The sequence below is a fragment of the Lutjanus erythropterus genome, chromosome 5 (genome assembly GCF_056507025.1).
Source record: "Lutjanus erythropterus isolate fLutEry1 chromosome 5, fLutEry1.hap2, whole genome shotgun sequence".
Lineage (NCBI taxonomy): Eukaryota > Metazoa > Chordata > Actinopteri > Lutjaniformes > Lutjanidae > Lutjanus > Lutjanus erythropterus.
Genome location: NC_139321.1, coordinates 31,059,528 through 31,070,804, shown reverse-complemented (window position 1 = coordinate 31,070,804; position 11,277 = coordinate 31,059,528). Strand labels below are relative to the sequence as shown.

Here is an 11,277-nt window from a genome sequence, read left to right as displayed (position 1 = left end):
AGCGAGGGGCGTTCCCAGATTTTTTGATAGGGGTAGCCCAAGTGGGGCATTGACTTAAATGCAGCGTGCACATTAATGCACCATTTCAAATATCTACTTTAATTACAATCATTACAGTATCTTGCAGTGTCTTATTCCGACACCATACAAATAAAATATGAAGTTTCCATTCTTTATTGTTTAAGTCTTCGAAAGAAAATTGTACCTCCATTGTACATTGATCTTCTAAATTCATCTTCCACACTCCATCATTTTATTTTATCATCATTTTATTCATCATCACTTTATTTATTAAGTAGACTAAATTAATCTTGTAAAAAAGGTAAAAGTACATGCAAAAGAAAACTGCACATTTAAAAATACTCATCAAATAGATGGTTAAAACTAAAGTCCCATATCTCTCTGGACAGATAAGCATTCATACTTAGAATAATGGGATGGCACTTGGCGGGGGGAGGGGGGAGCAATTACATTTCAGGGATGGCCAGTGATAAAGGCCAAATAATCCAAACTATCCCTTTGATAAAGTAAAACATGAATAAAAATCGTATATACATGTGTATAATATTTGTTCACTGAACTCTCTGATATTTGGCAGACTTACTGTGAAGAGGACTGGTATGTTGGGGCTTGTAGTCGAGCGGACGCTGAGCACGCTTTACACCTGGTGAACAAGGTATCTGTTCTGATATGAAATCAATCAAAAAAATATCTAAATGTGTCTGAAGCTAAACTGCTCTTCTGTTGTTACTCACATTTACCACATCAGGATGGAGCATTTTTGGTACGAGACTGTTCCGTCAACACCAACAGTGAACCCTTAGTACTGGCTGTGTATCATGAGAAGAAGGTTTACAATGTAAAAATTCGGTTCATTGAGAGCTTGCACAAGTACGCCCTGGGAACAGGACAGCGGTCAAATGATGTAAGTGGACAAATTCAGAAAGATGGTTCGATAAGCACTCTCTTCTGCAATATATTTACTGTAGCTACATGTCTTATTTCTCCTCAGATGTTTGACACTGTGGCAGACATCGTCAAGTTTCACTCCATTTTCCCAATAATACTCATCAGCGGGAGAAACATGCCTGGAAGCAGATACCCAGACAACTGTGTGCTGACATTTCCAGTAACAAAAAGGGATGTTGACCAGCTGCTCCAATAAAACACAATAAAATATGATATCATATTATGTGGATATATACAGATGTCACTCCGATTGCTGCAGTGGTAAACACGCACCACAGTAGCAGGAGGGAAGGGTGCTGATGGACTCAATTTCCATTCCTGTTGCCCCTATGTTCAAAAAAACAGTCAAGTATAGACCACCTATTAATGTTGGAAACAAGCTCTCTCTGCATGGATATTCTGTGCTGAAATGGTGCAAATATTTTAAATTCTTATTTAATATCTATATAATACATTTCTCTTGTTTTGTTTTTTCATATACCTAAGTAGACGTGTAACAAACAAACAAACAAACAAATAAAGGCTACGTCAAATTATTCCAAAGGACATACATCTTTGCTATATTTTCTATCTTGTTAAGGGTCCTATTGGCTGAGAAAAAATGAGGACCCCTCCTCTTCCAGTGGACAAAATGTGGTTAAAATGCCCTTTAAGATGTGTTAATGGAGAAAACAGTGCTATAGGTTACCCTGCAGCTGAGAAAATTAGTTGGCCTCTTCAATAGTTCACATTTACCTGTATGTTTTTATTACAGGGGTGAATTAGTTGTTGCACTTCAAGTCACACAATTAAAAAATAAATATTTTAATTAAATCAACAATTGGAAATGTTTCACTAAAAATGCACCATATTGGTACCCGACATCATGCAACTGGTGCCCTTTTTATTTTCTCGCCCCTCCCCTGAAGACAGCCTGGGTCGAGGTAGCACATGTGAACAGTCCAGACTGCAGCAGTGAACACAGCAGCTGAGAGTGAGCCAGGTCCTGCATTTTTGCACCTCATAAAGTACAGTAACAAGTATTTTGATGTAACAGAGGGGGGATTTAATGTGGGGCGACAGGGGGAGGTAACGCTGTCTGCTAAAAGTTACGTTTCCATTGAACTGTTTTAATTAATGGGATAATTTATAATGCCAGTGTATCTTGTATCACCACTGGGTTTAAAAGAGACAACAGACAAGAGACACTCATCCCCCTATCACAACAGTTTGTGAAACAGTCACAAATGTGGTCAGATTTGTGTATGTGCACAGATATGGCAAACACAGGACTTTCACACAGGAGATCATGGTTTGAATTATTTAATGTTGTTTGTTCTAAAAAAAAAGATGGTTTTGTAAATCAAACCACGATCTGTTCCTAAACCTAAGCAAGTAGTTTTGGTGTCTAAACCTACCCAAGAGCTTTATTTTGAAAGCGTAACTAGACGTTGCATATTTTTTATTGCTAACTTCACCACAGAATGAGAATGACAGATAATACAGTAGTTTAAAAGTAATTGTGATTGTCATGAAAAAAAGAAAAGAAAATCTGAATTCATGTGCCAGGGCCACACTGCCTACCTGAGCGGCGCAGAACCTTTTCCTTTCCAATTCACAACAATCCTTCATCTACAGCGTCTTGCCATCTCGCCTACTTTTAAGAACAGACAGTGAGAATGATGTGCTGATAGTCATATTGACATCATATTAAATATTAAACATTTCACTACAGTTTCATTGCCTTTATCTGTACAATTGGTCAGACCTGAAAAACAAAGGTAGACGTCACACACAGACAGGCAGTGTGGCCTGAGCATAATAGATCAAATTTCGTGGCTGTTTTACAAACTGCTGTGCAACTGTCAGTGTTGGCACATTAAACAACCCCCATTTAAAGGACTCTTTGGTTTCTTCTTCTTCAACAATAATTCTAAGTTATCTCTCCTCCTCGTTCAGCTTCTGTATATTGGGACAGTTTTGTAATTCTATCTTGTCATCATGTTCTTGTTATCAAATAAAACAATGACCCGACATATGATACATTTCCGATTTCAAGCTGTCTACTTTCTTTATTTGATATATGTCGTTACCTAAAGGTAGAATCAGTAGGATTTGTCTGAGCTGTTTGATCAATCATTGATTGAGTCTCATTCCCAGGATTCGCTGGCGAATACCGATGTTTGGGTTTGTAAAATCCAAAGCACAGCAAAATAATGAGAAAATAAGGAAATAGAGGCAGATGACAGGGTCTCCACAGATACAGACATATGTTATGAAACCATCTAGTTAAATTAACATCAGTGCATCATATTGCTAAAAGTAACACTCCTTTACTTCCTTCTTCAGTTTCTCCCAGTGAGAAATCTTGCTCTTTATTTTTCACCCAGTCCTTTTATGTCTGTTTTTTCTTGGCTAATTTATGTTTATTGTTGCTATGTGCTCATGCTTGTAAGCAAAATAAACATTAACAAGGATGTGTGTCCTAAAATGTGATGATCACTACCCATAATGCAATGCACCTTGACAATATAGCTTATTCTCTATTGGCTATGATACAAAGGGCACCAATCTTGCCTATGGCACCAAATTAGTGAGGGCTGACTCTGTGCATATGTGGTCATAAGAGTCTAATGCTGCCACATGATGTCATAATACACAGGGCTGTCTGACTCTGTGTAGATTGCATTGCAGTGAATATCAATATGGGTGCCTGAAAATGTTTGTGTTTTAATGTCAAATCAGCTGTAGGCCTTCATTGTGACAGTGGTGTTGTATAAAACACCAGTTGGGGCTTCCTCATGTTACCATAAAGCTGATTATTTTCTAAGGATATTCACACACGTAAGTGCACTTTATTACACCCCTGAACAAATATGAAGGGATGAAAGAAAGAAAATGATACTATTGTTTTTATTCTGGTAGATTCTGCTGCAGAAAGAAAGTAGTTCCAACATGATACTGTTGGAAACAAGGTCTGTGGATTATCTGGAGTTGCTGGGTCACGATCTCCGAAATGTTTTGGTGCCAAGTGCCATTTAGTCCCATTATACTGGAGAGAAGACAGACATCTCTATGGCTTTTATCTCCAAAACTCAGCAGCTCACACCAAAACTCCCTAAATGACACAAGCACCACAGGCCAGAGGAAAAAATATGTACCATTTATTATTTTAGGGTGAACTGCGCCTTTAAGACGTTTTTCAGTTTGGGCAAACCTTCTTCTTCCTGTAATAGAGATGAGTGGCACCTTCTCTTTAGCTGACCAAAACATACAACTGCTGATGGCAGCTCAGCTCTGCATTTCTCCACAACACTAACACTGTTCATGAGAAACTGTGCATGGTACACTGTGGTACACACACTACCTTGCTTGTGCTCCCCTCACTCTATTCTATTGTCTATACAGTCTTGCACATTAAATAATTTCCAGAAAGTTCTTAAGTGTTAACTGGAACTTCTAACAAAATAAAATAAAATAAAAATGTCTTTCTATATAATTTACATATATTTTGTTTCTATCATATTTGATATGTCAGGCATTTATGAAAATTTGTTGATCTCATTAGTTTTTATTTTAGAAACAAAAACAAATATTGCTCATTGCTTTTGGAAAATTTGGCACATTTCAATTGGTTTTGTTCTTTTTCCCCATCAGGAAGGTTTTTATGTGGCCTTGTGGTGGGCAAAAACAGCTTGGTCAGTATAATCTGAATTGTTCAATATAACACTCAGATGATAATATCCAAGGAAATACTTAAGTGAAAATCAATTAAACAGACAATTATTAGCAAGTGCTCAGTGGATACCACTTGCCTTGCTCTCCTCTGTAGATATAAACAACTCAATTTAAGATAACAAAATCATGATTCTTATTTTCAGGTGGCTGTACACAAATGAATATTCTGCCAATAAATCCCCAAAAATCATACACACCTTTAAGAAGTTATAGAGGTGAGATACATTTTAAGGTGTAGTTTATATTGCTGACTAAACAAGTCATCTTGTTAATGTTTACAGTATGATCATGAGCACTACTAAGAAATGCAATTCTGTTGAACAAAAGGGAATAGGCCTTATGAATTGTGATAATTTACTTTGTTTTAATAGAAAAAAAGAGGAGATACACAATTGTTATTATAAAAACATGGAACACGATAATGACCATGGAGTATGAATTGAACCAAAAACAGTTTTAACTGGAACATGACTAATTCTCACACAAATGAGTGAATGAAAGGCAAAGCAAAACATTCAGAGGGAAATGTCACACCCTTTTAAACACCTTTAAAATAATTATATATAATAAAGACTGCACGGCAGCTTTAGACACTGCAGTGTGAGGAGGGTAAAGCACAACATAACTGCTGTTGCAGAAGAGGCTGAGGAATGTTATCCATTCCCTACTGAGTATGAACACCAGTCATCACGTTTTATATTTATAACTATATACACGATAAAATCTGTGGGTGGCAAAAACATATATACACAATAAAAACTGTGGGCAACCAAAACCTATAAGTTTCATCATAGGTCTAGCACCTCATACATCATGATTACATTATAAACAAGAACACACAGGTGCTGTAATGCTGTCTTAAGAAGAAAAAACAGTTTTTGGATAGAAGATTGCTTATGTCATTTTGATAGTTTTTGAAAAATATACAAGTTTTAACATGTTTTCAAGGGCCCCAGAATCACTGCAGTCACTGAGTATGTACATGGCGATAAGATAAAATAAAAAATACAAGTACGTGGCTTTCTGTTACAGTAATTTACCAGTTTTAGCTGCTTTCATCAAGTCCATTTTGCAGCACTGATTAAGGAGCTCCACCTTCTTCTGCAAAGAGGCTATAGGTATGACATTAAAGGAAAGAAATGTAAAGCACGAGGAGTAACAATGATCCAAGACAATTTTTCAGCACTAACACTTGTTTCTGGGAGTGTAAACTCAAATAAGTTAATCACAAGATGGACACTGAAATTCCATGAAAAGAAACACCTAATGCAGTAAAAATCAGATATTAATCCTAAAATCCAGGTAGCATACACATTCTAACTAATGGTGCATTCAGGCACTCCTTGACAAGTTATTTTTTTTAATCTAAAAACATTCAGGTTCATTAACATGAATGGCCAGAAAAGTGGTGAATACTGGTGGGAGACTGGCACACATTCCTTGATAACACCCACATTTACAGTTTATTTCACACAACACAACACATGAAGGTGAACATAACTTCAATTTCTCTGCAACACCCAGTAACTGGCAACATTTCTAAACTGATAACAACAACAAACGGTGGAGTGTATGCCTAGGCTCAATTATTTACACCAAGTTGGCAGTGTCTTTATCACTGGACCACTTCATTTGACAGATTTACCAGTGACTGATGACCTGATGATCTGGTAAATATCACATAGGCACTCAATCAGAAGTGAGGGAAGTTGGCAATCCTCTTGCTAGCAAAATGACCAAACCGCATCCTTCATGACCTCCATCCTCCTTAACCCGTTATCTCCCGTCTCCATCTCCTAGTACCAGAGAGTGCAGAGGCAAAGGGGTCTGACTCATTGATCCTTTATCTGAATGAAGTTTGTGCAAGTTAGGATCTATGGTCATGACAATATTATTTCAGTATTATTATTAAAAATACTGAGCCAAAAAAAAAAAAAGCTCATGAGTCAGTTTGCCAGTTGCAGGCAAAAGGAACAAAGCAGCTCCATCCTCACTGTTAAAAATTAAATCGCCTACTGCATGCAATGTTTCCCAAATTTAAGAGTTTGCAAAGAGTACCTGAATGCACCATGACACTACTGGCCCACCACACCATGGATAAAAGGAGTGCTGCACGTGTGACACTGGCTGTGAATTCTCAGGCCAATTTCAGAGGCGCTATAAGGTTATCAGTGTTAAAATGTTGACTTTTCTAATGCAGCTACTGAATTGGGATGAAGCAGCAGTGCCTATATAAGTAGCCACCATCACAACAAAAGAAGAAAAGGGGGATCCTGTTGAACAGGCAACACATTTCAGAGTCCTCTAAGTGCTGGAAATGGACAATATTGGAAATTTGTTTTTCCTTGCCTTGGACTGTTCTGTTACTCTGACTATTAACAACAGAAAAAGGGGAATTAGTGCTTGAAAAATACATTTTTCATTGTATTTTTATGCTAAATATGCAATATTGCATGTGAGGTTTGACCCACATGAAATTACATTTTACATAAATAATTGATCATTACATTACACCATCTACAGATTTTTCCATCATTAAAACAGGGAGCTTTCCATGATTTATATCTCGATGCCACTGCTTATATTCTGAGTGGGTTAGCAGATCATGTTGATCATCTCAGGTGTAGTGCAACTAATTCAGACTGTATCTTATAGGGGCCAGATGAACTATTACTGATGCCAACAAAAAATAAATACAGTATGTTATCTTTTGTAAGTAAACAGCATGCACGTTGTGCCTGAATTCTGGGAGATCTTGTGTTTACTCAAACATCTGAAACAGTACTTAACTTGACAGCAATCTACTACAGCAGATGGTCCATGTCTCATGTTTCAAAGCAGCCAAACTGCATTGCACTTGAATATTCCATATCCCATGCCTATATAAACGACATTCGTGTAACGTACAGTAATGCGCAGTGATGCTAAAATGTCCATTTCTTAATCTTATGCCCCCATAAAGAAAATAACTGCCCTAAAATTGTATCTGTTTTTTTAGTCAACATCTTCCCATTGTAATAATACTAGTTATTTCCTTATAAATGTACACTTATGTCCACTGATTAGGTCATGGAGACTCCAACAGTGCACCCCATCACTTCATACTTCTGCCCCATCACTTTGCTCAGCCTCATTTTTAAGATTTGGCACTTTGGAACCCCCTCAGAGGCTCCTGTCTCGGCTAAAGTGTCTGCTCTCGCCCCCTGTATGGACACTCGGGGCTTTGGATGATTGAGCACCACCACAGGCTGATATGGGCCCGGTCGTTTCACTGGTTGGTCCACCTTCAGCGGCATTGGGTAAATGACTGTGTAATCAGTCAGACCGCCCATGGGTACCTGAGTCTTGTATTTGGATATTCTGAGTTTCAGTCCCTTCTTGTTTTTCTTCCACACACCTACTTGTACCCTCTTCAGAGAGACGGTCAGGAACTTGGAGGAGTTGTCCTCCTCAGGTTTGGCGATTTGCTGTAGAGGGTCTTCAGTCCCACATGCATCTACATGTGTGGCAGCGTTAGAAACTGATTCCTCATTTGTTGAAGATTTTAAACATTTGTCTGTTGGCATATGTTTTTCCTCCTTGACATGGGTATGGTTGCGTGTCAGTGCAGGAGGATGCTGAATACCCTTGTGGCGCTCCTCTACTTTTATAGACTCACTGCTGGTCCGGTCTGTCAATAAAAGGTTGTGGTTGACTGAACTTTCTTTCGTGGCCATCTGAGCACAGTACCGTGACATTGGTGCATCCGTCACCTGCTCCGTGTCGTTTATTATCTTAATGTGATCTCTCATTGTACAACCAGAACTGTTATTTTTATCCATTACTATCCCACGCAGAGCCATCACCAGTGGTTGAATGGAGCTTTGCACTTCCTCAGGTTGCTGACTTAATGAAAACACAGAAGAGATGACTGGAAAACCCTCAGGTTCTGGCACATCTCCCTCTCCGGCTCTCTCATGGGATCTAACTTCCTGGTTCCAGGCAGAGACCTTTGAATTTGTGCAGTTAGAAAGCACAGGTGGTTTGAAGGATGAGTGTTCACTCTGAGTCCTGGACACTGGGAAAGATGGATGTGCAACATTATCCTTACAAACTGAAACTGCTGGAAGTCTCACTTGCACAGCTGCAGTTAAGGGAACATTCAAGGGAGGAGAAGCTGATTTCAAACTCTGCTTGTTCAAGCCCAATGTCTCTTTCTTTATTTTTGAAGTAGTGTTGCTCTGGAGGCGGCTCTCCCCGGGTTCCAGCTTAACAGCCATTGACGCATCTCGAGGAATGCTTTTTGTGTCACTTGCCCTTCTCGGTGGGATACTCTTGGAATGCTCTGGAATTAAAGTCTGTCTGTCATCCACCACTCTCTGAGAAATACACGCTCCCATGTTTTCAGGATGCAGGGCACTATTCAACCTGTTGACAACCCTGGTGGAGGTAACAGTGGGTAGAGCAGCATTAAGGTTCACAGGTTCTCTCAGTGTAACTTTAATCCCACTATTTCCCTCTCTTACAGGATTGAGGATACTTTTGGGAACCTTGTTTGGTACGACACTGTGAGATTCCAAGTTAATTATTTCTGGTGATGGTCTTTTCAGTCCACTTTTGTCTTTGCCGATTTGATTCGGGAGGTTTTTGGAAATATTTTGGACAACAGCAGGACGCTCCACATTCACAGTCTTACCTTCATATGGTTTCCTGTTAATTGTGCACATCCCCAGACTCATAGACTTCACTGTGTTTGGGTGATTTAATGTGGATGATAACTGCTTTCCCAGCGCAGTGTTTTGAGAGACCGTGGTCCTTGTGTCTTTTATCACAGACTCATTCTCTTGTTGAGAGATGAGCCTCAGCTTTAGCTCCTTCGTCCCATTGACAGTTTTCACCTCAACAAGTTCAACCAAACAGCCAGCAGGGATTGTAACCTCCTCAGGAAGAGAGACTGTTAAAGCCCTGTTCTGCTGAATGAGTCCGTTTAAAGGGGACACAAGTTCTGCATTACCGTTGGTGACATTTGATACATGTGTATCCAGTGTTTTTCCCCTCTGTTCATCTTTACACAGTCTTAATGCAGGTGCAGTCGGGGTGGGTACTTTCACCCGAACAACTGGTCGAAGTGGTGCTGTATCAGCAGTGGGCACACTTGGTAAGGCACTGGAGACAGGAACATGTGGACTTTTTGTTGTGCCAGGCTTAGCAGGTCCGTAACTGATGCCTTTACTATGCAAGCGTTCAATGTGCTTCACAAGGCACAGCCTCCTCATGTAGCCCTGTCCACAGTGGGGACATTTGAAGGGATACTTTGCAGTGTGTTGTTTGAGGTGAGCATTTAACTCTGCCTCACTAAATGAGACATTGTTGCAATAAAAACAAATAAACCTCGTCCCCATGTGCTCCATCATATGCTTCTTGAACGCCGCCGCATCTGCAGAAGCAAATCCACACTTCTCACAGTACATCACATTTGAAGTGTTTACTACATGATCCAAAGCCAGATGCCCACCGTTCACAGACGATGGCATGCTTGGATAGCTGACAGGCTTCATGTTGAGCAGTGAGGTCCACCGGTCATCTGGAGGCAGGTTCCACAAATTCAAATACTGCTGTTACACAGTGGAGTAAACATCCACTTCCAGCCGATGTCCAGGGTTCATTTCTCAAAAGAGGAACTGACAAATGACACGCCTTCCTCCTGTCAAGAGAATACGGAGAGAAAACAGTTGTATCAGTGTATAAACCTTGCAGGGTTCAGTCAGTGCTGACATTCAGAAAAGGCCTATAAAGCCCCTCCCCCTCCCATACTGAGCTCATGCAGTATTTGCAACGCCTGCAGCCGTTTGTCTTCCCTTCACGTATTACAGGCATGTCAAAGGAATCAAAACGGGCGACTAAACAGAAACTAATTATCACTGTTTATATTTTCCTGCTGTTGTCCTGGGTTGTCTCCCTTTGAACACCAGAAAAAGGCCCTACTGACCACAACAAGAGGTTCGCAGAGACGACGGCCCGTATTTCAGCTGTTTAATGTTTACACCAGGATAAAATCACACACACATACCTTATCAGAGTGTTGTTTTGTAGCGTTTTGGTCTGTTATGAGTTTTTAAGGGAATAAATCCTTTCTGTGGACGTGATAATGACGCTTGTCAACGCGACCAACCGAGCCGCTTTCCGTTAGCTTGGTGTTAGCCATCTGTGGCTAGCTATAGGAATGCCGGAACACGGTTGCTCTCGCCTTCAAAATAAGAGTGTAGGATAAAGTAAAGATACTAAAATAACGTAGTCTATCAAGTTAGTTTTGTTTTATTTGTCGATGATAAACACATATACATTGTATTTCTTTTCGTATGTTCGTTTGTTTGGGGCATGTTGTTATGAGCGAAAAGCATTATTCACCCACTACTAACAATATCATACCTACCTTGCACTATTTAAATTTCAGGTTATATAGCCAATCTTTTAATAATTACACATATACCAGTATCGAATAATTTGGCGTTACCGGTTTCTTACACTTATGTGAAAAAAACATGGCAAAAACATTTGCGTGTCATTTCAGCCCTGTCAGCAGATAATTATTATTTATTTGTCATTTTTATA

The 11,277-nt window shown here is 39.5% G+C and overlaps 1 protein-coding gene across 1 annotated transcript; it reads right to left on the bottom strand.

Moving 5' to 3' along the window:
- Positions 1-5,030: 5,030 nt before the first annotated feature.
- znf518b (zinc finger protein 518B) lies at positions 5,031-11,204 on the bottom strand. The gene has a single exon (XM_084719607.1). The coding sequence runs from the start codon at positions 10,221-10,223 to the stop codon at positions 7,749-7,751; it is 2,475 nt and encodes an 824-aa protein (XP_084575733.1). The 5' UTR covers positions 10,224-11,204; the 3' UTR covers positions 5,031-7,748.
- Between the last annotated feature and the right edge of the window lie 73 nt (positions 11,205-11,277).

Coding starts and splice junctions, on each gene's coding strand:
- znf518b (XM_084719607.1), bottom strand. CDS start 10,223: ATGAAGCCTGTCAGCTATCCAAGCATGCCATCGTCTGTGAACGGTGGG.